Below are 26,582 nucleotides of genomic sequence, written 5' to 3'. Positions count from 1 at the left end.
CCCCCCCCCCATCCTCCTATCAATTTTATACATTTTGTAAAATTGATCATGTGGCCGCAGAGCTCGGCCCCATAGCCCATCCTAGCCGCAGCGTTCGGCCCAGAAATTGTCTTAACCTAACCTAACCCTCAATAATAAAAAAGTATATGTACAAAATTGATAGGAGGGGGGGAGGGTGGTCCAAAATTCGTTCTCTAGGACGGATCCGAATATTATATGCGTTCTAATATTAGCTAAAGATATTAGATATTAGATAAGTAAGCATCTTTATAGAAAAAGACAAGAGCTCGTTCATAAACCAGAATTTGATGGGCATCTAAATCAATTCTGTTCAAAAAGTGACACCAAATCCAGATGCGGATCCAAATCAAAATGTTTCTTAAATTTCCTAACATTGTACTGCTTTTTTAAATACTGAATTTAATAAACAGCCGAGTGCAGTGAGCACAATCTGACAATGCCAATAAAACTTTCCATTTTACTGTAGGGTCTAGGAAAACAAAACAAAAAAAATTGTATAGTTCCTTTATGATAAATTTTAAATTTGATTTATTTAAAGTTAGTTTGCAAAATTTACCTCTCCGCAGTATTTACTTTTTTGCAATTTCTCCAGAAGTTCGCATGCGCGTTTTATATCCCGTGACAGAGTCAAGCTTTCGCACATCTCCGTCATTCTGCCAGATCTAGTTTACTCTAAACTCTGCAAATTAAATAAATTTTTATTCAGATATGATCAGAGCTGATTTGGATTAAATACAATGTAAAATTTAATTACTGATGAAATGTTTTCGAGTCAGTTGACGCCATTGAGCGCAAATATAAAAAATGCCGCAATCAGGAAATATTTATTATTCTGTCTGCAGAAAGTCGTCGTTGAAATCTGGAAACCTTAAAGGATGATCAATACTGGAGTTTTCCTACTTTCTATCTACAAACTCCAGTTCTCCTACTTTCTATCTCTAAACTCCAGTTCTTCAAGTTTCTATACCTTTAGATTCCAGTTCTCCTACTTTCTATCTGTAAACTCCAGTTCTCCTACTTTCTATCTGTAAACCCCAGTTCTTCAAGTTTCTATATCTTTAAATTACAGTTCTCCTACTTTCTATCTGTAAACTCCAGTTCTCCTACTTTCTATCTGTAAACTCCAGTTATCCTATTTTCTATCTGTAAACTCCAGTTCTCCTATTTTTTATCTGTAAACTCCATTTCTCCTACATCGGTGAACTGCGGTTCTCCTACTTTCTATTTGTAAACTCCAGTTCTCCTACTTTCTATTTGTAATCTCAAGTTCTCCTATAAGTTCCTATGTGTAAACTCCAGTTCTCCTACTTTCTATCTGTTAACTCCAGTTCTCCTAGTTTCTATGTGTAAACTTCTCCTACTTTCTATCTGAAAACTCCAGTTCTCCTACTTTCTATCTGTAAACTCCAGTTCTCCTATTCTCAACCGCTGGTTCAACCGCTCCCGCTGAGTTTTTTTCTCCAAAGTATATATCATTCTTAGTAAACTCGTTTCTCGTTTTTTGTTTTGAAAAGTTGTATTGATTTGATATCTCCTGAACTGTGGGTTCAGTAAAAGTAAATATTTTCAATTACTGTTTTTAGCCCCGATATAAGGATTTATCTCTAATTGAATGATGAGATAGATAGGAAGATAATGATATTGCCATGCAATTTCTAGTTCAGAATAGACAACTAACACATGACTAAACCCTGATTGGATCAGGCGCTAATGGACTCGCATAGAAGTGTGTCTTTGTTCAGATAAAAAATTCGCATAATTAAAAAAGTGAACTTATTGAGAACACAATTTTGCAATGTGACAAATATCTCATATTTTTTTAATTAGCACTTTAAACGTCGAAATATCCTTAAAACAGACCTCAAACGGAGATCATGGCGATGGGCAAGATTCGTTTTTCTAGGACTTGGAAGGTTTTTAGCCTTTAAAGAAGGCCCCACATAATTTTGTTCCATGAATACAAGGTTCCAATATTTCTAAATTATATTTAGGAAAAGCTTCGTTTTTGAAATTCAACATTTTCCCAGAAAAAAAAAACAATAATAGGAAAACCTAACCAAAAACTATCATTTGTGTTAGTTTTTACATGTATCTGCTTCGAGAGTTAAAAATGATGTAATTTTGAATTTTCTTAAACTACCAAAAGCTTTAAAAGTTATAAAAAAAATTTTGCCTATTACTTTTTGCACTCATAATAAAAAATTAACATTATTTTTTTAAATAAAAAGAGGTATAGAGGGGTAACAGTGGGGGGGGGGGATTTTCCGCTATAGGAGCCTACTTTCTATCTGTAAACTCCAGTTCTCCTACTTTCTATCTGTAAACTCCAGTTCTCCTACTTTCTATCTGTAAACTCAAGTTCTCCTAGTTTCAATGTGTAAACCCCAGTTCTCCTACTTTCTATCTGTAAACTCCAGTTCTCCTATAGTTTCTATCTGTAAACTCCAGTTCTCCTACTTTCTATCTGTAAACTCCAGTTCTCCTATAGTTTCTATCTGTAAACTCAAGTTCTCCTACTTTCTATCTGTAAATTCCAGTTCTCCTACTTTCTTTCTGTAAACTCCAGTTCTCCTATAGTTTCTATCTGTAAACTCCAGTTCTCCTACTTTCTATCTGTAAGCTCAAGTTTTTAGGTCATTCTTTTATTTCTATTTTCGTTGGATCTTTCATCCTTCGATGCTTTTATTTCATATCATGAATTTCCTTGCAATTAGTAATGTAAAGGTATTTTCATTAAAAAGGAACAACGACAAAGAAATATAAACAGTTAATGATACTAGATGCATGGTGAGAGCAGCATTATTTTTTTATTATTTATTAATGTGAAGTAAATATGTAATGTATACATATATAAAATGAATATATGAAATATTGAAATTCTATATTTTATATTTTCCATCTGATATTCACTGAACACATAACTGTGAAGTTCAGTAATGTATTTTCCATGTTTTAATATAAACAAAATAAAACCAAATCTGTGTTCAAATAGAAACAAATTAAACCCATCAAAACTATGCAAAACCATAACTTGATTTTAAATATGATTAATTAAATATTAATAGTTGGTACGAATAGGAATCGTTTTGAGGGTGGGTCATTTCATTGAAGACATTTCATAGACAGGACATTTCATTGACAGGACATTTCTTAGACAGGACATTTCATAGACAGGACATTTCATAGACAGGACATTTCATAGACAGGACATTTCATTGACAGGACATTTCATAGACAGGACATTTCATAAACAGGACATTTCATAGACAGGACATTTCATAAACAGGACATTTCATTGACAGGACATTTCATAGACAGGACATTTCATTGACAGGACATTTCATAGACAGGACATTTCACAGAGGGAGAATATTTTTCATTGATAAATAAATAAAATTTTGTCTTCCAAGTAATTTTATCCAATAAAGCATACCCTGTTCTTTCTACGATTTCTCTGATTTTTGCTTCACACATTATTCATATTTTTGCTTTAAACTAATAGTATATTATATTGTTGATTTCTTGGTTAGTCAAACTGATCATATTTTCTAAATTTATGACATATTTTATATTTCACAACTTTGTCCATGTCATATCAATTATTTTGTTATCTATGAAACGTCTTTAAGCGCCTTTCTTAAACATTTAAAGTTTTTTTTAGACTTTTAAGTAATGCTACAGTGATAACCAGAAACTCTGGAATAGGAAGTCGACTTTTGACTTTATATATGACTTTAAAAAGGCCAATGAGCTTGAGACACAGCATTTGTGCAGTGTAAAAAGACCCATTTCACTTAATAAGTGATTTAATGAATAATTAGTAAAGCTATTTGCTTTATGACATCAAATGCAATTTAATATTGCTTTAATGTCGTCTTCATATTCTATTTCAAAATTGCTTGCTAGACAAGTTTGCTTTTATTACATTACACTTTATGCGAATTTTTTCCCCTGACCAAAGTTATAAACCAAAACTATTTTGCAAAACGATTAGTAAACTCGTTTCTCGTTTTAAGTTATAAACCAAAACTATTTTGCAAAACGATTAGTAAACGAATGATATATACTTTGGAGAAAAAAACTCAGCGGGAGCGGTTGAACCGGCGGTTGAGATCTAGTCTAGACTCTACGCAGTTCAGAATAAGAAATGCGCCTTTTTTTCTCAAATTTAAAATTTGTTCAATCAATAAATTCCTGCTTTTTTCATTCATATTTTTATTCACTTTTTAAAACTTTTTTAGTAGTTAAACACACTTTTTTGCTTTCAACCGCTGGGCTCAAGATTTTTCAGCAACTTTTTTCCTTTTAACTACTTGCACAGGGTTCCTTTTAACCACCATGGAAAATAATTTTTCATGAAAGACGTTCTCTTTCCACCACTGGTTTTAAAATTTGTCGGCAACTTTTTTGCTTTCAACCGCTAGGTTCAGGATTTTTCAGAAACTTTTTTCTTTAAACCTCTTTAATTGCTTTAATTCACGCTAGAAAACAGTTTTTAATGAAAAACGTTTTCTTTTAAAAACCGGTTCCAAGAATTTTCAGCAACCTTTTTTCTTTTAACCGCTGGTTTTAAGATTTTTCAGCAACTTTTTTGCTTTCAACCGCTGGGTTGCTTGTACATCCATCTATTTATTTACAATTCTTATTCGCTTATAACGGGCCAACCAATCAAAACAACCAACTCTGGTTAGGTGGATCCAAACTACATAGTAAATTGTGATTTGTTATTTGTATTATCTCGTGCTTTGTAGTTGAATATAAATATGAATGAATGAATACTTATCATCGAGCAAAATATTTCTGTGTATAAACATATTAAATGCTGTGTAAAAGGCCTAAAAATTTTAGTGTACTTAACAAGTATGACGTTACATTTATTCCAGGAAAATGTAGAATATATCTAACTATGTTATCAAAATCGAATGTTAATATTTATATGGAAAGTAAATATTAATTCCCTCAAATATAAAACAGCTTGCAAACAAAGTGTTATACAATTGCAAAGGTTTCTGTAGTTAAATCAGGAAAAATGTGCAATCCTTAATCATTCAAAGGTTTAAAGGGTACCGATGTGAATCAGGGACGCTTACAGTCCCATTAAAGGAAAAAATTTATTTATGTTTCCCAAGTTCAAATCTGGCCAAGGATCTAAGATGAACCTCGTCTGGACCGTCAGCAAACCTAAATAATACATATTCTATACAAGAACTTCAAATTGAATCATAAGGTGTATGGAATCTACCTAATCAATGAATTTATACAATGAAATCTACCTAATCCGTGTATAAATCCAATGAAATCTACCAAATCCATGAATTACTCCAATGAAATCTACCTATTCCATTAATTTATCAAATGAAATCTACCTAATCCATGAATTTATACAATGGAATCTACCTAATCCATGAATAAATCCCATAAAATCTACCAAATCCATGAATTAATCCAATGAAATCTACCAAATCAATGAATAAATCCAATGAAATCTACCAAATCCATGAATTAATCCAATGAAATCTACCTAATCCATGAATTTATACAATGAAATCTACCTAATCCATGAATTAATCTAATGAAATCTACCTAATCCACGAATTTAAACAATGAAATCTACCTAATCCATGAATAAATCCAATGAAATCTACCTAATCCATGAATGAGTCAAATGAAATTTACCTAATCCATGAATTTATACAATGAAATCTACCTAATCCGTGTATAAATCCAAGGAAATCTACCAAATCCATGAATTAATCCAATGAAATCTACCTAATACATGAATTAGTCCAATGAAATCTACCTATTCCATGAATTAATCCAATGAAATCTACCAAATCCATGAATTAATCCAATGAAATCTACCTAATCCATGAATTAGTTCTACCTAATCCATGAATTTATCCAATGAAATCTACCTATTCCATGAATTTATCCAATGAAACCTACCAAATCCATGAATTAATCCAATGAAATCTACCTAATCCATGAATTTATCCAATAAAATCTACCTATTCCATGAATTTATCAAATGAAATCTACCTTTTCCATGAATTTATACAATGAAATCTACCTAATCCATGTAAAAATCCAATGAAATCCACCAAATCCATGAATTAATCCAATGAAATCTACCAAATCCATGAATTTATACAAAGAAATCTACCTAATCCATGAATTAATCTAATGAAATCTACCTAATCCACGAATTTAAACAATGAAATCTACCTAATCCATGAATAAATCCAATGAAATCTACCTAATCCATGAATGAGTCAAATGAAATTTACCTAATCCATGAATTTATACAATGAAATCTACCAAATCGGTGTATAAATCCAAGGAAATCTACCAAATCCATGAATTTATCCAATGAAATCTACCTAATCCATGAGTTTCTCCAATTTCTCCGATGAAATCTACCTAATCCACGAATTTATCTTAGAAACTTAGCTAAGGCATGAATTAAACCGATAAATCTACCTAGTGCATGAATTAATCCGATTAAATCTACCTGAGAGCCCGGGCCCAGCCAAAGAAAGTAGCAAGGGGTAGATCAGAGTGTAATCCAGCTCCACCATGGGCCTGTTCATTAAATTTATCATCATAAAAAGGGATTACAGCAGGGCGCCGTGGGGCCGCGTCTACTATTACAAAATTTATTACAAAAATTATTAAAAACTAAAATTAGAATTATTATTTCTGAAATAACAGAGGATACAACTTTGGTGTTAAGTCTGTGGTTATATGTGGCCTAGCCCGGGCATCATACATCAATGAACCATGATTGCTAACCAGGCCAATCCAAACCTAACTTATTATTTAGCTGGGAAGCTGCTGATGTCTAATTTATGCGTGGTTTTTGAATTGCCATAATAAATAGATATAATGCTTAGCTGGCCTTCTTTGCTACTGAGGGCTTAAAGAATAAACAATTTCCCCCGAATTTCACTGGATACTAAGTTGTAGGGGTAATACTGAACAGAAATTGTAAAATGCTGATATTTTTCTCGAATAAAAACATTACCTGGATTGCTCTATCTGCAACCTTTTGGACCATTCTTGGAGCTACTATCTTAATCATTGCTATCTCAGGAGCAGCAACCTAAAGAAGCAGTTTGGTAAAGCAGCAAAAAATAGCTCAAAGCTTGGTCTACAATAAGAAGCTGAAAGCTAGTCAAATCAAATCAGAATTAAACATTCAAGTTTTAGCCAGAGGGTGGCAATTTAATTGTATGGCTATTATATATCTATATAATAATATAAATTAAAAGTAGCATTCATGTGTAAAATCAAAACTAGAGGAGCTACTGTAGTCTTTCCACTAATGTAGCATAAAGTTGATCTTCTCCTTCTGTCTAGTTTCCAGTGTTAAGGGTATCATTGTGAAACGAAAATGCCATTCTTTAAATGGAGCTGGACAGTTGACATTAGGTCCTCCAGTTCCTTGAAACCTATCTGACCTTGTTTCCCACTGTATCCATCATATGAGCAGCTTTTAATGTTAGGAGTCTAGCCTGTTCTATCTCAAGTCTAAAAATTAGTTTAAATATCATTAATTGATAACGTAACGATACATAACCTTAATTTGATTTTTTATCTTATTAAAAAAGGGGTAGATCGTCACATCGAACACTATGAAAATCAGCTAATACTAATTTTACTTCATTGGCTGTACAACCATACGTATCGCCTCTCGCTTATGATTGGTTTAATGAAAAAGTTGTTTATATGGTTAAAGCCATTGATATTTATATCATATTATATCTAAATCAAGATATATTAACCTGTCTCAGAGCTTTGTCTTCAAGCCTTGTTGAATGGTTCCCTGCTCTACTAGAGGTATATACCTGTTCAGAGCTATATCTTGTTGAATGGTTCCCTGCTCTACTAAAGGTATATACCTGTTCAGAGCTATATCTTGTTGAATGGTTCCCTGCTCTACTAAAGGTCTACCAAATGCAACTCTTGTCTTAACTCTCTCAATCATCAATTCCTGACATCTTTCAGCCATTCCTTCAAATACAAAATAGAGATATAGATAAATATGCATTTTGGCTAACAATTGGTTTTATCATTTACATATCTATATGTATACTTTGCTTGTCTGCCTTTCTGTCTGTTTGTTTGCTTGTATCCAATAAACGTACAAACGGTTAAATTCACCTGAATGAACCTCACATGATCCCAGGGAAGGTTTATCGATATTCAAAATTTCAAAAATTAGCCTCCAACAAAATTTTATTGTTCATAAAATATTGAAAATCCAGGATTTTTTTTATATATAAAATCCGCGAACTTATTATTATTATTATCATTATTACAGTGTATACAAAGAGAAAATGTTCACAATTAAAATAGAAAATAGGCGCGAAGCGCCCTAAAAGCCTAGTATTTTAAATGTTATCCATTGTACAGAAATAGTTCATAGTCAGGGCTATAAGCCTAACTATTTCTGGTTGTTTCAAGTGGCTGGGCTCAAAAGTTTTTTCCATCATTTTTTTATATTAACAAATAATGGATGTAATGTATAATGTAAAGCAAGTGATTGAGAAAAAAATAGGAAAAAGGAGGAATCAAAATGAGGTGAATTAGAAGGGTTAATAGTAGAGGGGAAAAGGAAACAAAGGAGAGAACTTTATATCTACATAATAAAACAAGACATTCGTATGCATATATGTTGCGTAAAGCTGGCCAAACGGCTGGACCGAATGGGCTGATTTTTTGGTGGACACTCATAGGTGTTATAGGCTAAAAAATCGATTTTTTTCCACGGGCAACGCCGGGCCCTTCAGCTAGTTATAAATAAAATAGTAATATATAGTATCTGGAAACATTAATCAACAATGCAAGTGGACACACTTATTAGACGCATTAATGATAAAGCAATTATGAGAACGGACAGTGAGGTAGCACTCTATTGAACACGGTCAGTTTTGTAGACGCACAACATGTTACATAATACATTATCTATTGGAAAAGGTAAAGCACTGTGCAGTGTGCAAAATCATACAATACATAAATGTCGCTTTAAATAATAAATGATTAAAATATAAAAAGGTTTAATAAAGTTTACCAATGAGACGCATGCAATGATGAATTCTACCAGGTCCCAGTCTGCCCTGAATATATGGAATATATTTACCCTGAATATTAACGATATTCAAGTATATGGAATATATTTACCCTGAATAATAACGATATTCAATTATATGGAATATATTTACCCTGAATAATAACGATATTCAAATATATGGAATATATTTACCCTGAATAATAACGATATTCAAGTATATGGAATATATTTACCCTGAATAATAACTGTATTCAAGTATATGGAATATATTTACCCTGAATAATAACGATATTCAAATATATGGAATATACAGTATTACCCACAAAGGACGACTGTCCGGAATCAATATTGTCTGTTTCATTACTTTCATGATTCCCTGTAACTAAAACCTTCTTTCTTCTGTTGCCAAATCATTAAATCATTTAATTAAAGACCACATTCAAGGCAGAATACTTTAAATAGCATTGGGATCTTATTGATCAACATGTTTCAAGTCGTCTTTAGGCTTATTCTTTGTGGTTATCCCTTTCTCTACCCTTTTTTTAAATAGAATTATTGTGGTTTATCACACTTTCTCTACCCTTGTTTTAAATATACTTATTGTGGTTTATCACCCTTTCTCTACCCGGCCTTGTTTTAAATAGAATTATTGTGGTGTATCACACTTTCTCTACCCTTGTTTTAAAAACTTATTGTGGTTTACCACACTTTCTCTACCCTTGTTTTCAATAGAATTATTGTGGGTTATCACACTTTCTCTACCCTTGTTTTAAATATACTTATTGTGGTTTATCACCCTTTCTCTACCCTTGTTTTAAATATACTTATTGTGGTTTATCACACTTTCTCTACCCGGCCTTGTTTTAAATAGAATTATTGTGGGTTATCACACTTTCTCTACCCTTGTTTTAAATATACTTATTGTGGTTTATCACCCTTTCTCTACCCGGCCTTGTTTTAAATAGAATTATTGTGGGTTATCACACTACCCTTGTTTTAAATATACTTATTGTGGTTTATCACACTTTCTCTACCCTTGTTTTTAATATACTTATCGTGGTTTATCACACTTTCTCTACCTGGCCTTGTTTTAAATAGAATTATTGTGGGTTATCACACTTTCTCTACCCTTGTTTTAAATATACTTATTGTGGTATATCACACTTTCTCTACTCTTGTTTTAAATAGACTTATTGTGGTGTATTACACTATCTATTTTTTCTACGTGACGTAAAAATGAAGTTGTTTTAAAAAACGGTATTATTTTATTTTAAATTGTACCTGAGCAATTTCGAAGCCTCTTCCTTCCCCTAGAAGAAGATTGTCTGTAGGTACCCGCACATTCTCAAATAATACCTAAACATCATGTTTCTAACATATTTATTTATTTAAACATTTTGTTCAAAAATAAAGCTTGTGAATATTAAATAAATAATAAACCAGATAATTCAGTTATTGAGGAACTGTAAGCGTAATTCTCTATGCAAAGATGGTAATGCAAAGATTCACAATGGTACCCTTTAAAGCTTTGTCTGATCAAGTATGAATTTGATATCAATAATCAACATTCAAATTCTTAAAATTAATCCTTTTCAGTTTTGGGTTCTCCACAAAAGTAACTTGCGCATTTCTACTGTAGGAAAACATTTATGAATTATCAATATCATTTACTTAAAAACCAATAAATTTATTAATAATTTTATAAAATACAATATCGTTCACATTGTTGATCGGATTCAGGTTTCAACTGAATTGTGAACCGGGCATTGTCATTTTTGCATGGAGGGTCACTTGAAACTACGCTCACAGTCCCTTTAAGCACTTGAAACTACGCTTACAGTCCCTTTAAGCACTTGAAACTACGCTTACAGTTGCTTTAAGCACTTGAAACTACGCTTACAATCCCTTTAAGCACTTGAAACTACGCTTACAGTCCCTTTAAACACTTGAAACTACGCTCACAGTCCCTTTAAGCACTTGAAACTACGCTTACAGTCCCTTTAAGCAGCACATGTGTGTTTGTTTGTCAGATTAGATACAGTCGGCCTTATTTTACTAAGAAATATGTAACTTTTTCAATGAAAAATGTTACATTTTCGACATGAATAACACAGAATTTGAGCGGTTTGATTAGTAAAAGACGTTGATCGCATTGGCTTGTAAGTATATAGAGAAAACCTTACAAGGGAGTGACTGACTGGGTTTGGTAGTTGAACTGAGAGTGCAGCATTTCATACAGAGAAAAATATGAGCATTTATTTAATCAGTTTTAATAGGTATCAAATGAATCTTGATATTTCATTTTATAATTCTGCACTCAAAGTTTAACTATACCATACCTAGCTACTAGCAGTGGCCAGTCACTCTCTTAAAAATGATTGCAAGAATTGTAAAAACATGCAAACATAAATCTTTGCCTCTTAAAAATTCTAGATTTTTTCTAATATTTCTCCAATTATTCTATCTTACTTCTTAACTCTTCTAGTCGACCTATAAACCATAATCTAACCTCGGCATGACCTCCAGGAGAGTCTTTAGTCCCATACACACTGAGAGGCCGGAGCACTAAAATAAAATCTAAGCATGAAAAATAGTTAACAGTACAGAGGCTGAAAAAAACGCAGATAACAAAATATACGTTACAATACAAAAACTAAAAAGCTGTAGGAGGCCTTTTCTTTACCTTTAACTCCTGGAGACTTGAACGGTAGTAAAATCATTGACTGCTGTTTATGCCGAGCAGCACTGGAATCTGTTTTACCCATGAATACGCATAGTTCTGTCCTAAATCATTATTATTTTAAATATTATTAATATTTAAGGCCAAACTCATTTCAAGTCAACTTGAAGCTGTTATCCCAATAGAAGAAGAATTCAAGACACACTTTTTTTAAAAATAATATTTCGCTGGTGCTGAATTTTCGAACATTCCTGGAAAACATGAAAATGTCGTCTTCATTATCAAAAACCACATACCAGGAATAAATGTTTTCAAAAGTAACAGATTATAAAAAATAAAAAATAGTATGAAATATCAACTATATACCAATGCGTCGAAAAATTATCGATGATTATTGGTTGTAATATCTGAATGATTTGTTTGGAATTAAATTGATTTTTTTTACGATCCGAGTTCAATGTTGCAACTTTCTAAAAATGTGTGGACGCTACTTTCTTCGGTATGAGTCGTTTTTCTCCTTATATACGCAACAGATAGAAGTAAGATTAGTAGCGATCAAAAGCGCTTACTTTTCGCCGTAAGCCTATACCCCCTTTTATTTTTTACGAACACTCCCTTTAAAACAAAACCATATACCTTGGATCCATTGCTCCAGATGTCCACCATTTATGTCCGTTGATTACATATTCATCCCCATCCCTCTCTAAACACAATTCAAAAATTCAGTTTACAAGGATTGTAAACCCCAACATAAACTTCGTTTTTCTTATTTTTTGCCATCAATGAAGTTAGAACTGCTTGACGTTTGAGAAGAAATAAACAAATTTTAATGTAAAACTAGCGGAAAATTTTGTCTGTTTTAGACAATATTAAATGGTTTTTCACTTTAAGAAATACTTCTACAGCTGAAGAGACCGAAAAAAATACCAGAAAACAATTTGAACAAAATGCGTACAGTCGTCATTGAGGTATCATCATTTAAGGGTAACACTGCATTGAAAGATAAAGCTGTAGTTTTATATTTAAGAACCTATTGAAGCTTGGATGTTGGTTGCGTCTGAAGAAGCAACTTTTGGTTCTGTCATAGCAAAACAAGATCTGATTTTTCCTTCTAACAAAGGGGTTAACCATCTTTCTTTATGTTCAATACTGCCATACTTGACAAGCACCTAAACATATAAATGTATATTTATACTTGTGTTTAAAATAAAACCATTTTAATAGCCTTGTTTAAAAATATTTATATGCAGGATATCAGCCAATAGTTTAACATTATTGTGATCTAAAAATTAAAGGGAAAGTAAGCTCTAATCAAATAAAAGCAAAATTCAAAGCGAACTTTCAATTTTCTAAAACAGTTTAACCCTTAGACCCCTATTCGAGCATTTCTAGTTTTTGATGTAAAAACTAAGAAGTTACTGTCTAGAAAACCCGAAAGTAGGGGTGATACTGTTAAAAGTCTTTGAGTGCACCTCAGTACAATCTTCATCATGGAGTTTAAATCACTGAGAAACTTGAGTATACAACCAGTGTGGAACTCAATGCAGCTGAGTTTACATTGATTTCTTGAATATCTCAAATACTGAGAAACTTGAGTATACAACCAGTGTGGAACTCAATGCAGCTGAGTTTACATTGATTTCTTGAATATCTCAAATACTGAGAAACTTGAGTATACAACCAGTGTGGAACTCAATGCAGCTGAGTTTACATTGATTTCTTGAATATCTCAAATATTTTAAGTCCATTACGGTTTTCAAAAATTCAAATGAAAACATCTATTTTTTAGAAAGTGAATACTAATTACAATTATTCATTAATTGCAAAACTGCTTGTAAAGATATTAAGTATTACAATTATTTCTGTATAGTAACGAGGATGCATTTGTCATCTTTGGTCAAATGTTTTAATGGTACTGCTGTAAATCAAACACGCCACTCTTTAAATGGGGGTCACTTTAGGTCCCTATAAGGCCTAAAGGCCCCTAATCAATAATCTGTTATTGATAAATAAAATGAATTTAATTTTCAAACCTCCATATTTCCAGTGTCAGGAGCACTACAGTTAAAGATCTCAGGAGCAAAGGCAGAAAGACCCATTACTTCACAAATATGTGCATATTCAAGGTTTGTTAGACCAGCACCATATCTAAATAAATTTACATCAAATTTGATGAAATCATTTTAAAAAATAATTTGAACTGTAAAAATATATTACAAATTCTGTGTTTTCGTTTCTGCAGAAATCTATTATTCCAATCAACTCCATTAATTGTTCCTCCAGAAAACAATTATGATCCCTTTGGGAATACCAAACATTGTAGTGATAACCAGAAAACAATGGAATAGGAAGGCGACATTATAACAATACGTTGATGTTGTTACAAAGCAAATGGTTTCATTATACACTAATTAAATCACTGATTTAGTGATTCGGGTACTTCACAAATCCAATGTCTCAAGCTCATTGGACTTTTTAAAGTCATAACTTGATTCTAAAAGTTGTCTTCTTATTGCAGAGTGTTCTGGCTATCACTGTATGACTTAACTCCGAAATTTATTTATTTCTTTAAAATTCTATTTTATCTATTCTTTAACCCTATAAAGGATTTCAGAACACATTATGTTTGATAAAGAATGTTTTTTATATTCATGGGTTATCCTCCCTGGATAGATTAAATAAACCTTCTTTAATTTGGAATACTAATCATATATCTGGAGATTTTACCCTTGAAAAACGTTCAAGAAATAATTAAAAATACATGCCGGTTTCAAAACTACTTTATTAATAATTTATGCAGTAAGTATCTAATGACTAGGGCACTTATCAAGAAACTATATTTGCAGTGTCCACAAATCTTTTCTTCTGAACTCTTGGTTATCTGGTTTAAACTTCTTCATGTGATGATCATCTCCCATGATGGTGGTGTCCATGACCATGATGATGATGTGGCCTGTATGAATGCCCATAGCGATGACCATATCCATGACCATATCCATGACCATGTCCATGTCCAAAGCCAAAGAGACCAAATATTGGCTCAGCAGATCTTTTACCAAGGTGGTGACCATAAACATATGGACTGAAAATGTATGGGGAATAATAGCCATGACCATAAGGTGAGCCAAAGTATCCAATATGAGCCTCAGGGGTAGCTTCTGCAACCGCATCTGCATCAGGTACTGGCTCTGCAGCTGGTGCTGCTTCAGGGGAAGGTTCAGGAGCTGCTTCAGCAGCTGGAGAAGCATCGGCAGATCGTTTTCCAAAATGATGATGATGACCATAGCCATATCCACCATAACTTCCATAGCCTCCATAGCCATAATTTCTGTAAGGATACCCAAAGCCACCAAAAAAACCAGGACTGGCTTCAGCATTTGCAGATCTCTTTCCAAAATGGTGACCATGGCCATATCCATGATGTCCAAATGATCTGTAGCCTCCATATCCAAAACCTCCATAGCCAAAGTATGGATAACCATATCCAAATCCAGGATCAGCTTCAGCATCAGCAGACCTTTTACCTAAGAAGTGCCCAAGTCCATGTCCATATCCATATCCATGTCCATGTCCATATCCATAACCTCCATAGAACCTTCCATAACCTCCATATCCATAATAACCATAGCCTGGTTCTGCTACGGCATCAGGTTCAGCTACAGCATCTGGTTCAGCATCAGCAGATCTCTTCCCCAAGAAGTGACTGTAGCCATATCCATGTCCAAAACCAAATCCATAGCCATATGGAGAATATCCTCCATAGTATCCATATCCAGGCTCTGATAAAGCCACAGCAAGGATACTGATAAAAACTCCCACCTGCAAAAGGAATATATCAAAAACAATATTATCATTAGTATTATTTCATAAATAAACAAATAATTTATGAATACTAAAAATACATACGAACCATTAACCCCATCTCTGTTGTTGATAGTTAAGCTTGGGTTGAACTGAATTCTAAATGCTCACTGCTGGTTTATATACAAGGAGCTGAAACTTTAACACTTCCCACACTGTAGATTGAAAAATGGTTCCAAGAATTTGAAAATCCAGGATTAAATGATAAACTCAAGAATGCGTATAGCTTTACACTTAAAAGGGATAAGGATGGAAATTAATCCTTTACAACCCCCCCCCCCCCACACCCTTAATTACTTTTTTTCAAATGTAATCATAAACATTAAATGTAATAATAAGTATATTTAATTTGTCTCTAAAACACTTTCTACTTTTCGCAAACCTTTCCCATGGTGTTCAGTGACCATTAAATTAAGATTTAGACTTATTTGTCCTGTGCAAAAAGGTCGTGGGAACCTTGATTATGCAATTTTTAATTTAAAGTAACAATTGATTTGAACAAAAACTTCAAGATTCTAATTCAATTTAAAATGTTGCTCTTTCAGCTCTCAAAACCCAAAAGTAGTATTTACTCTCCTCCTTAAGGATCATAAATCAAATCAAACCAAATCATGAACTAGGAAACGGCTGAATCAAATAAAAAAATTGGTGTGACATGACCACGATTCCTATCTTTAATATATAAATTTAGCTTGGCTGTCTGTCTCTTTGTTTGTTTGTCTGTTATTTGTATCCAATAAATGTCAAAACGGCTAAACCGATCAGGCCCAAATTTTGTGTGGGACCTCACATGGCCCCAGGGAAGGTTTATGGGCAATCAGACCTTAAATATGTAACCGTAAAATATTTTTTGAAAATGCTTGAAAAAATATTAGGAAATCCCCAAATAAAAAAATAAAAATTTTACACTGTACAAAGAGAAGATGCTCACAAAAAAAGCCCAGTAAAAAGTTGAAAAAGAAGTAAAAGCCTAGTATCCTAAATATAAAAATACTAGGCTTTTAGGGCGCTTTGCGCCCATCTTCTATTTAGATTGTGAACCTGTTCTTTTTGTTCACATTTTAAAACAAAGAAGAAAAAAATTTTTGCGGGTTTAAAAAAAAAAATTCGCGGATTTTCAAGAATTTAAATTTTTCACAAAATTAAAAACCTTTTAAACACATTTTTTTATCATTCATACACCTTCCCTGTGGTCACGTGATGTCACACAAAAAAATTGGGCCCGATCGGTTAAGCCGTTTTGACGTTTATTGGTTACAAACAAACAGACAAACAAACCAACAAACAGACAAGTCAAATTTATGTATAGATTGTAGCATTATCTACATTGCCTTATTCTACGCTGTGTTAAATCTAAACTTAAACAAACATACTTAATCGTAGGATCTGCTTCGACTGGAAGGAACAGATTCCAAAGTCCTTCAGCTTTAGCTTTAGCTTTGAGCTTCTCAATCTTGGGATGCACAGTCCAGGTCTCAGATTCCTTTACAGAGAACTACAGAGGTTGACACTTTTATAATGGATTAACTAAATTAAATTGTTTCTAATGAATTGAATTCATATCTTTCATACTCTGAACAAACACCTGAGCTGAATAAACTAGTTTTAAAAGATTTAAATTATTTCTGTTTATTAAATCATTATATTGTGCCATCATTGTGCACTGTTATTTATTAGAAATAATATAATTAATTTTTATTTATATATGGGTAGGATGAAGATTACCTACTGATCCTGATGCTGATGACCATTGTGAAGCAGAACTACTAAAACATCTTCTTGAAGAAGTAGCTGTCTGTGAGCTAAAATGTCTGTTAGTTTGAAGGTTACTAGTCCGTCCAGCAATGCTTAAACTAAGAGAAGAAAAATGTTTTACTTTGAAACTTTGAGACAACCATAATTTGGAAGCTATAAAAACAATTTTCCTTTAAAAAAGGTTTTATGGTTTTTTTTTTACCATTTGTTACAAAAAACTTTACATTAACAATTCGTAAAAAATTGAGAGAAACATTTTATTTTCATTTTCCTCAGATTTGCAAATCTTTTTGCCAAGTCCCCAGCTGCAGTGGCGTTGACTCCACTTGCCTAAACATTAATAAGTAAGCCAAGTCTCTAGGCCGAAGCTAGTGATGAAAAATATATTATAATTTTATAATTTTTCAAGATTTAATTGTATTTGTAAAGGGTTCCAAAAAAAATGAATAGTCTAAAATCTGCTTTCCTCAGCACTATGCCAAATTTTGACCCTGAGGGATGATATATGCCAAAAAAATATCGTTTTTCCAAATAAATTTTAAAGGATAAAATTTGTGCAAACTTTAATATATTTAAAGGGAGTGACCGGCTAAGTAAGGTAGTTGAACTGAGTATGCAGTGTTGTGGAAAACTCTTTTCGGATTGATTTGAGACATAACCGGTCACTCCCTTTAATAAATTTAATATTTAATATATTTAATATCAAAAACCCTAAAATTTCCAGATAATAAACCAAGTTTTTGCCCATTACCAGCTGCAGGCGCTGTACGATACAATTGCACATGTACAAACATAATTATTAGATTGTAAATCATCATTTTTTAGAAAAAATATAGAATCAAGATCTATTCAAAATTTTTTAAATTATTGCTCAAACAAAGGTTGTGAATCGAATATGCCACTCTGTAAATAGAGGTTCACTTAAAACTGCGTGTTCGGTCCCTTTAAGTTGAAAACACTGATGTTATTATGTGAACAGTCCCTTTAGGTTTAGGAACCTTTATTCAACTCATTTTTCATTGTTATTTATTGTAATAAACATGTGTCAGAAGGTTCACAAGGGTTAAATACCAACTTTGTTGAATCATTACCAAGTTATTAATTTTAAACTTGAATTTCCAAGAGCTCCAAATTCTTAAATAAACCATATAGTAATATCCTAAATATTTTAAAAGAATTGTCAATACAAAACTGTCAATATAACAACCTTTTTCATTCAGAAAACTAGAAGAAACTAATAGTGTTTAATTCTGATAATGTTTTCCCTTTCCGTTTTGTAGAGAACCCAAAATTGAAAAAAACCGCTTTCAAGGGCATATCATGCATTGCCATCTTTGTATTGGAGCAGCTGGAGGGCCCCATTCCAAAAATTGTGTTTTTTAAAATCTATTTTTAACTAAGTGAACAATCCCTTTTATAACCTGGTTCCGTAGAGAGCGTTTATAAACCCCTTGAAGGATTGCAGAGATACGGAAGAGACCGAAACTTAAATAGAAGTTCCAGGTGGAAGGATCAAGTCCTGTCAATCAAATGTTGCTTTTTTCTAAAAACTGAAAACATCTTATAATATATATATCAATTGTTAAAATTGGAAAACTAATAAATATTTTCTTATTAAAGAAGCATTTTGTATAATTTGAACAACTTCTGAAATTGTTACATCTTATACTTTGTGCATACATTCTTTAATTATTTTTCAAATTGTTTTTGCGTTCAAATTGGGTTTTTCACTTCAGTGGCCGAATTTAGAGAATTTGAACCACGTCTAGACGTGATTCAAATATGAGACGTGGTTCAAACATGGTTGGCTTCAGTCAAAAATTATTATCAGTGATTCGAGATTTGAACCGGTTATTAGCGGTTTAGCGAGCGGTTCAACTTCTTTAAATTCGGCCTCAGGACTCATTTCCTGTACTTCCAAAGAAGCTAGAACAGGGCTATAAATCCCCTACTTCCAAAGAAGCTAGAACAGGACTATAAATAACGTACTTCCAAAGAAGCTAGAACAGGACTATAAATCCCGTACTTCCAGAGAAGATAAAACAGGACTATAAATCCCCTATTTCCAAAGTAGCTAGAACAGGACTATAAATCCCCTACTTCCAAGGAAACTAGAACAGGACTATAAATCCCGTACTTCTAAGGAAGCAGAATGGACCCAAATCTCGGAATCTTCCAACCCGTCTCAACCTCAGATGAAGTTCTTTATCGCATTATAAAATCCTTCCTTTTTATTTCCTTGCTCTCATTCTTTCGAAGTGTTAAGAACTCATGATAAAATTTAAAATACTAGAAATTCAAGGCGCTTCGCGCCCTTCTTTCTAGCCTTAGAGGGCGCTTCGCGCCCATCTCCTAAATTAATTGTGAACATGTTCTCTTTGTGTACATCGTAAAACAAAACAAAAATAATTCGCGGATTTTCACAAAAAATTTCGCGGATTTTCAAAATTTTTAAAAATTTAATGACGATCGAATTTTGATGGAAACAAATATTTAAAATTTCAATCATTCATAAACCTTCCCTGGGGTCCCTAGATGTCCCACAAAAAATTTGGGCCCGATCTGTTCAGCCGTTTTGACGTTTATTGGATACAAACAGACAAACAGACAGACAAACAGACAAGCCAAATTTATATATAGATAAAACTTGCAAACCACGTCTTGCACTGAGTGAGTTCTAATCCACGACAGCATATGTTTGATAATTTTCAAAACTACTTTTGACCTTTAACAGTTGTAGAAAGTGTGTCCTGTACAAAAAGTTAAAATAATCATTTAAACAAATTGACAACATTTTAAACATTTCTTTTTCATAATCATACAGCTCATGTAAAATCCGTTGTACAATGTACATTAAACAGTTTATTTTTCGCGCTTAGCTTTAAAATTTGCGGAATCATTCAGCTGGGACTATACTAAATGATACTGAGAAGTATAGGGTTAACTACAAAGCATGAAACTACAAAGATTCTTGTCAAGAATTTATTCATTCTTTTATCTTTAAATTCCTGAGGCCGAATTTAAAGAATTTGAGCCGCTCCTTAAATTTAAGACGCGGCTCAAATATGGTTAGTTCAGCAAATTGTATTAAATGATTCAAGACTTAAGCCGGCGCTCAATTGAAACCGGTTTTTGGCTGATTTGAGATGCGGCTCAAAATCATTAAATTCGGAGAATTAAATATATTAATTTCCATGCTTAATTACCAAGTATATCATAAAAAATGCCAACGTGCAGTAAACAAAATTCACCCTTTGTAATTGTTATTTTTAAGTTTGAGGTCGTCATTTAGGCCCCATCCTTTGTGGGCAATCTTGTATATTAAAAAAAGAATTTAAAGGGACGGACCGGCTATATAAGGGAGTTAAACTGAGTTTGCAGTGTTGTGGACAAATTCATTTGAGTTGAGACATATAAAACGATGTATAATTACTGAGTCGACGTTCAAAATCATGAGCTTGTGTGGGTACGTTTTCAGAATCGTTTTTTTTAAATTATTAAATAACGACAACGAAAAATATAGTAAAAATTCTATAGTAAACTAATGAGATGTTTAGGAACATATTTCTTAAAAGAAATAAATCAATGTTGGAATCAATTATTTCCTTTTTCATCATTATATTGAATTTCTTATTTTCTATGAATTTGTTCGCAGATTTCTTCAAATTCTTCAAATGTCGTTTTTTTAATAAAATTTCCAGAAAATCTGCAGAAAATCTTTTTAATTAAAGAGAGATTATAGAAACTAATAATTGAAAAAGATTACTTATTTTCGATGATAAGAGTTAATTTTTATTTTCTCAACCTGTTCCTAAACAACTAATTAGTTTACTGTCGAATTTTGTTTATATTTTTGTCGCCGTTATTTAATAATAAAAAAAACAATTCTGAAAACGTATACACCGAACAGTACGATTTTGAACGTCGACTTTGCGCTCAAACTCAGGATTTACAGATCTTTAAAAAAGTTATGCCTCAAATGAATTCTAAAGAATTTGTCCACAACACTGCATTTAACTAACTCATATAGCCGGTTTGTCCCTTTAAGATACAAAAATTTCAGAAAACAAAAGTAAACATTTTCCTTGTTCAGACATTGTGTTCTTCAGATAAACCTGAAATAAATTAACATTACAGAAAATATTTCTTTACTTTCCAACTTTTGTTAACAAAATATTCTCCTGCATGCCAGTAGTCATCTGTGTTACCTTGATCAAGTGGAAAAAAAATCTAATTTGATTTCTTTGTTAAGATGGTGTGCAATACGCTAGAGTTATTTTTATGAAGGGGAAGGGGGCCTTATCTAGGAAACACTCCCTATGGGTGGAAAAATATTTGCTTGAAAAAAAAACATTATTACCCGTGATTTTAAATACATTCGATACGATATAATTTCTGGGTTTTTTCTTTTTTTAAGTTTAAAAAAGGTTTTATTAAACTTTCTAAACACATTGTTAGATAATGGCAAAAAATCCCTTTTCAGTGAAAAATACAATCGAAATAGAATTTTTTTAAAAATTAATATTTGTTGCTCCATCTTTGCTGCAGTATCTAAACACATTAAGCTATACCTGTAGACACTCCTCTTCAGTTGGTATTCCAAGGAGGTTCAGATCAGCTCCCTCTAAACCTCTTTAAACAATCATATTTTATTCAAAGCAAAGAGTCAAAATAAATTAGAATGTACAGGGTTACCCACAAATCAAATCATACTTTTAATGATGGCTGGAAATAAATGTAAAATCAACTTCAATCCCAGAATATTTTGACAATTTAATTTGAAATTTGAAATTAAAATTCATCCGACCCATCACCAACAGAACACTGTATGCATAAGACGAACTATGCATATCTAAAATAAACGAGAAGATGGGGCTGGGGGAGGGGGGGGGTCCAGGATGTGGGGGAAAGTAAAGCTAGAAGAGCTACGAAGGGGCAAAGTAGTTCTTTGCGTATGGATTAAGGGTATTGAGTATTGACCGAAACCGAAGGATAAGTAAAACAAATACATATCTGTAAAATATTAGATCGCGTTTCTATTTTCATACGTTCGAGCACAGGTTTTTAATTTTCAAGAAACTCTACAAAACATGAGAAGCTGTATTTATTTTGAAATTGTATATTCACAATATATTACACAATAAATAATGGTTACCTTTGAAAGACAAAAAAAACTTAAAGAGTTAGACATTGTAATTTTAAGTATCTCTAAATTAAATAGGGCCATGGTTGAAAAGGTAGGGTACCCTTAAAATCTTTATATGCTCAATAATGTGGTCGATATCGTCGTTTTACCAAGAGCATCAACAAAGTGTTGAGTAATCACAATGAACTCTGTTTTATTCTGTATCATAAGTCTCCTTTAAAAAAATATAATTGAAATTTAAACTCAACAAATTATTGCAAGACAAATATTGGAGAACAAATTCATTCTTGGTCAAACACAGCTTTAAAGGGTACCCTAATGAATCGGAAATGCCATTTTATTAATGGAAGATCACTTTTTAATTACGTTTAGTCCCTTTAATGCTGTGTTCTGAAATTCCGAGTTCAGAGAGGAGTACAGTCCCTTTAATGCTGTGTTCTGAAGTTCCGAGTTCAGAGAGGTGTACAGACCCATTTAATGCTGTGTTCCGAAGTTAAGAGTTCAGAGAGAAGTACAGTCCCTTTAATGCTGTGTTCTGAAGTTCAGAGTTCAGAGAGGAGTACAGTCCCTTTAAGGTTGTGTTCCGAACTTCAGAGTTCAGAGTTCAGAGAGGAGAATAGTCCCTTTAATGCTGAGTTCCAAAGTTCAGAGTTCAGATTTCAGTGTTTAGAGAGGAGTACAGTCCCTTTAATGCTGTGTTCCAAAGTTCAGAGTTCAGATTTCAATGTTTAGAGAGGAGTACAGTCCCTTTAATGCTGTGTTCCAAAGTTCAGAGTTCAGAGAGAAGTACAGTCCCTTTAATTCTGTGTTCTGAAGTTCAGAGTTCAGAGAGAAGTACAGTCCCTTTAATGCTGTGTTCCGAAGTTCCGAGTTAAGAAAGATATCGGAAAAAGTTCCGAGTGGATAAGTATGAGGGAGTAATAAATGAAAATGGACTGGTTATGACGTCTTATATTTGTTTATAGAACCCTGCAATGTTTACAATTATCGAGAAAAGATAGAGGGGAAACAACAATAGAGATCATTGTGTATAAACAGAGCTGAAAACTTTAGAATGGTGGATATCGGGATTAAGGCTTAATCCACTCTTTTTCTAAATCTGCAGATTAAATATTGCTTGTTCTCCACTCATTTTTAATCTCCAGATTAATTATCCGATCAGGATTAAGGATATCCCATTCAAAAGTTCCCATCTCAGGGTATCCCAATAAATAAGAAAATTTAGCGACCTCTTCAAGATCGCTTATGCTTATAATTAGCATTTTAAGACCTAATTTCAAAGACACAATATGATTACTGACTTTTGTTTTTTTTACTGTGGGTAAATTTGTTCAGAGTGAGCTCGAGAATAAAATGAACCGTTTCTGGGTTTTAAATACTTAGACAAAAAACCTTTACGTCTACTAGACTAGAATACATGTTTGTGTAAAAAGTAAGAGAGTAAAAAGTGATGCTGGAGGAAATGGTCAGAATTCAACACCTTTTAACTTTACTGCAAAAAGTTAACATTAACTTCCTCAATGTTACTCCGAAAGAGGTTTAATAGGTACCGTTGTAAGTCAGACATGCCCCGGTTAAGTTAGAGGGTTACATAATATTACGTTAACATGTCCATATACATAAGTTTCATGTTCAAACTAACAGTTATATTAATTTGATAAATATTATCATGAAATGTTCGGATGCTTGTTTCCCAATTGTACAAATCAAACAATAAAAAAGATAGAAAGGAAATTCTATTTTATTGCAACCTGATGGTGATCACTCTTGAAATCGGATATAACAGAATTTTTAGTTTGACATGTCAAAGTTCTATTACAGATCAATTCTAATCTGAAGCAAGTGTTCAGTTCCTTTAGGTTAATTACCATTGCAAACCCTAGAGATCGGCACTGGTATATCGAAGACGACATTCATTAGATTCATAACTTTCATATTTATTTCTCTTCTTCATTGGTATACTCGTTTATAAATATAAACAAATCAATGCACATCTTTTTAAACTTTTTTGAACAAATATTTCGATATTTTATATTTTTGCATTTAGGTATTTAGTGATCAATTTGAATTTGTCCTGAATAAATCGTAACAGCTTAAATTAAATGTCGTCTTCAATAAACCAGTGCTGGTTTGAGGTTGCAAGAAACTTGCAAAGTGTAAAACCGATCTCAAACAGAACTAAAAATATTTTTCTGCAGAGATAAATCAAACGGTAGCAATTTTCTATCTTATGTTTCCAATAATTTTCTTAAAGTCAATAAACTTGATTTATTTTTCTTCATGTTATAAAGGGTTCAATGCATATGGTATAAAACGAAAGTCAAGAAAAGGTTAAAAATATGTAACCTTAAATTCAAAGTTTAACCTGTTCCATTTTTTTCCATTTCTAAGAAACTTATCATTAACAAAGAGATGGGTTTTTATCCCCTAAATAATAGTTTTCACCGATTCAGGTTAAAAATTCCGATCAAGCTCAAGAAACCATAAAAATAACTTAATCAATTCTAAAATAAAAAGATCTTTTTTGAAGTACTTCGCGACAATTGAGTACTTCGGTTTCCAAAAACCCCAAATTCCGATATTTTAAAGATTTATCGTTTTTTAAAAGTAGCCTCAAACCACTGATCTGTCCCAATCTAGAGTTTATAAGTCTTGAAAACAATTATTTCAGGATTATTTGTGCAAATACAGGGTTATCCACAAACGATGAGACTTCAAAGACGACCCACAACTCTAAAAATATGACGATTTAAAGCTAATTTTTGGTTTCTACATTTAACAAGTATTTTGATGGCTTTGATAAAGCACAGAAATAAGTCAGTTTTTGCCTGCAAGGAACCCTTAATGCTAGAAAACGGGCTAAACAAATTCCGTGCAGTCGTCTCTGAAGTCTCATCCTTTGTGGGTTACCCTGTATAAAAACAGAGAACAACCGGCCCTACCTTAAGTTTTAAGTCCTCTATATATAATAAATAGTAGAGTTTAAGAGTATGAATTATGTAGGTCAGATCATAACTCAGGAACCACTTGACCGATTTGCCTCAAATTTTGAATGAGAAATTTTGTAAAATCACGGTAATGTTCTCAGCCGAGTTTGAAAATTCTAAGTTGAGAGGGTTGGCTTTATATTTCAAGGCAAAGCTGGGTTCCCAAGCTATCGAGTAATATTTGCAGAGTAGTCAGGATAAATATTCCCCGTACAGTGCTCATAAGACAAATATTCGATGAAGACGAGTTTACTTTAAGTTAAAAAAGAATCAAAATCTTGAAAACACGTTTAATCAAAGATTAATAAAAATACAGATAGAGCACTAGATGTCGACTGTTCAAGAATTTATAGGTTTTTCGTTCACAATAACCCCAAAGGAGTTACGCGCATGCCGCGTTGAATGACAAGACTTTCTCAGGGTTATTGTAAACGAAAATCTCTAAATCTTGAAAAGACGACATCTAACCCCGAGGCAAAAGCCCAAAGTAGTTACGCGCTTGCCGCGTTGAATGACAAGACAAAGAAAAAGCATGCGCGTAACTCCTTTGGACTTCTGCCTCATAGTTATTGTGAACGAAAAATCTCTAAATCTTGAAAAGCCGACATCTAGAGTTCTATCTGTATTATTATTAATCTATGTGTTTAATCTTGAAATCTTTTAATATAAAGCATAGTATGAATGTAACTTATACCAGGTAAATCTGTATCACTCAAAGAATTGTAAAAAAAGAAAAATAGATATATTTGCATCCGTGGAAACAGGAAACAAGAAGAAAAAAGAAAATTGAACAGGAAAAACATATTCGTTGGCGAATGGAGAAAACATTAGCGATGGGGCTAGGAGGGGGTCTCAATACACCAAGAATGTGTGTTTAAATTATGTGTTTCTGAGTCAGATCTAACACATGTGTAAACAATACAAAGATATAAAGAAAAGCAGGATCCTCTCAACTCAATTCTTATAGTTAACAGCATGGAAACTGCCATAGATGTCCCAAAAAAAATATTTTTTTTCTAAATAAGCCAAAATATATGATGAATGATGTACATACAAGAA

General features: G+C 32.7%; 3 protein-coding genes across 3 annotated transcripts in view; all 3 read right to left on the bottom strand.

Annotated features, from left to right (window-relative positions):
• LOC111717303 (protein lin-7 homolog C) overlaps nucleotides 1-728 on the bottom strand; it is a 5,200-nt gene extending 4,472 nt beyond the window's left edge. Inside the window, exon 1 of the mRNA XM_023492806.1 lies at nucleotides 578-728. Coding sequence (XP_023348574.1) covers nucleotides 578-673 — 96 coding nt within the window. The 5' untranslated portion in view covers nucleotides 674-728. The remainder of the gene's footprint in view (nucleotides 1-577) is intronic.
• Nucleotides 729-4,724: 3,996 nt separating this feature from the next.
• Nucleotides 4,725-26,582, bottom strand: part of LOC111717455 (acyl-CoA dehydrogenase family member 10) — a 34,745-nt gene continuing 12,887 nt past the window's right edge. Inside the window, exons 19-36 of the mRNA XM_023492958.1 lie at nucleotides 21,962-22,022; nucleotides 21,475-21,505; nucleotides 18,812-18,909; nucleotides 17,662-17,720; nucleotides 17,365-17,488; nucleotides 17,009-17,130; nucleotides 13,808-13,922; nucleotides 12,805-12,943; nucleotides 12,411-12,477; nucleotides 11,778-11,878; nucleotides 11,604-11,659; nucleotides 10,376-10,450; nucleotides 9,095-9,140; nucleotides 7,923-8,034; nucleotides 7,482-7,551; nucleotides 7,046-7,123; nucleotides 6,533-6,603; nucleotides 4,725-5,202 (exon numbers count right to left, since the gene is read on the bottom strand). Coding sequence (XP_023348726.1) covers nucleotides 5,133-5,202; nucleotides 6,533-6,603; nucleotides 7,046-7,123; nucleotides 7,482-7,551; nucleotides 7,923-8,034; nucleotides 9,095-9,140; nucleotides 10,376-10,450; nucleotides 11,604-11,659; nucleotides 11,778-11,878; nucleotides 12,411-12,477; nucleotides 12,805-12,943; nucleotides 13,808-13,922; nucleotides 17,009-17,130; nucleotides 17,365-17,488; nucleotides 17,662-17,720; nucleotides 18,812-18,909; nucleotides 21,475-21,505; nucleotides 21,962-22,022 — 1,495 coding nt within the window. The 3' untranslated portion in view covers nucleotides 4,725-5,132. The remainder of the gene's footprint in view (nucleotides 5,203-6,532; nucleotides 6,604-7,045; nucleotides 7,124-7,481; nucleotides 7,552-7,922; nucleotides 8,035-9,094; nucleotides 9,141-10,375; nucleotides 10,451-11,603; nucleotides 11,660-11,777; nucleotides 11,879-12,410; nucleotides 12,478-12,804; nucleotides 12,944-13,807; nucleotides 13,923-17,008; nucleotides 17,131-17,364; nucleotides 17,489-17,661; nucleotides 17,721-18,811; nucleotides 18,910-21,474; nucleotides 21,506-21,961; nucleotides 22,023-26,582) is intronic.
• On the bottom strand, nucleotides 14,539-16,549 carry LOC111717322 (shematrin-like protein 1). The gene is made up of 2 exons (XM_023492824.1): nucleotides 15,685-16,549; nucleotides 14,539-15,593 (listed from the first exon to the last, which is right to left on the bottom strand). Exons 1-2 carry the CDS (start codon nucleotides 15,694-15,696, stop codon nucleotides 14,682-14,684), a joined length of 924 nt encoding a protein of 307 aa, XP_023348592.1. The 5' UTR covers nucleotides 15,697-16,549; the 3' UTR covers nucleotides 14,539-14,681.

The sequence above is a fragment of the Eurytemora carolleeae genome, unplaced genomic scaffold (assembly GCF_000591075.1).
Source record: "Eurytemora carolleeae unplaced genomic scaffold, Eaff_2.0 scaffold177, whole genome shotgun sequence".
NCBI classification, from domain to species: Eukaryota; Metazoa; Arthropoda; class Copepoda; order Calanoida; family Temoridae; genus Eurytemora; species Eurytemora carolleeae.
This window is presented reverse-complemented; position numbering and strand designations above follow the sequence as displayed.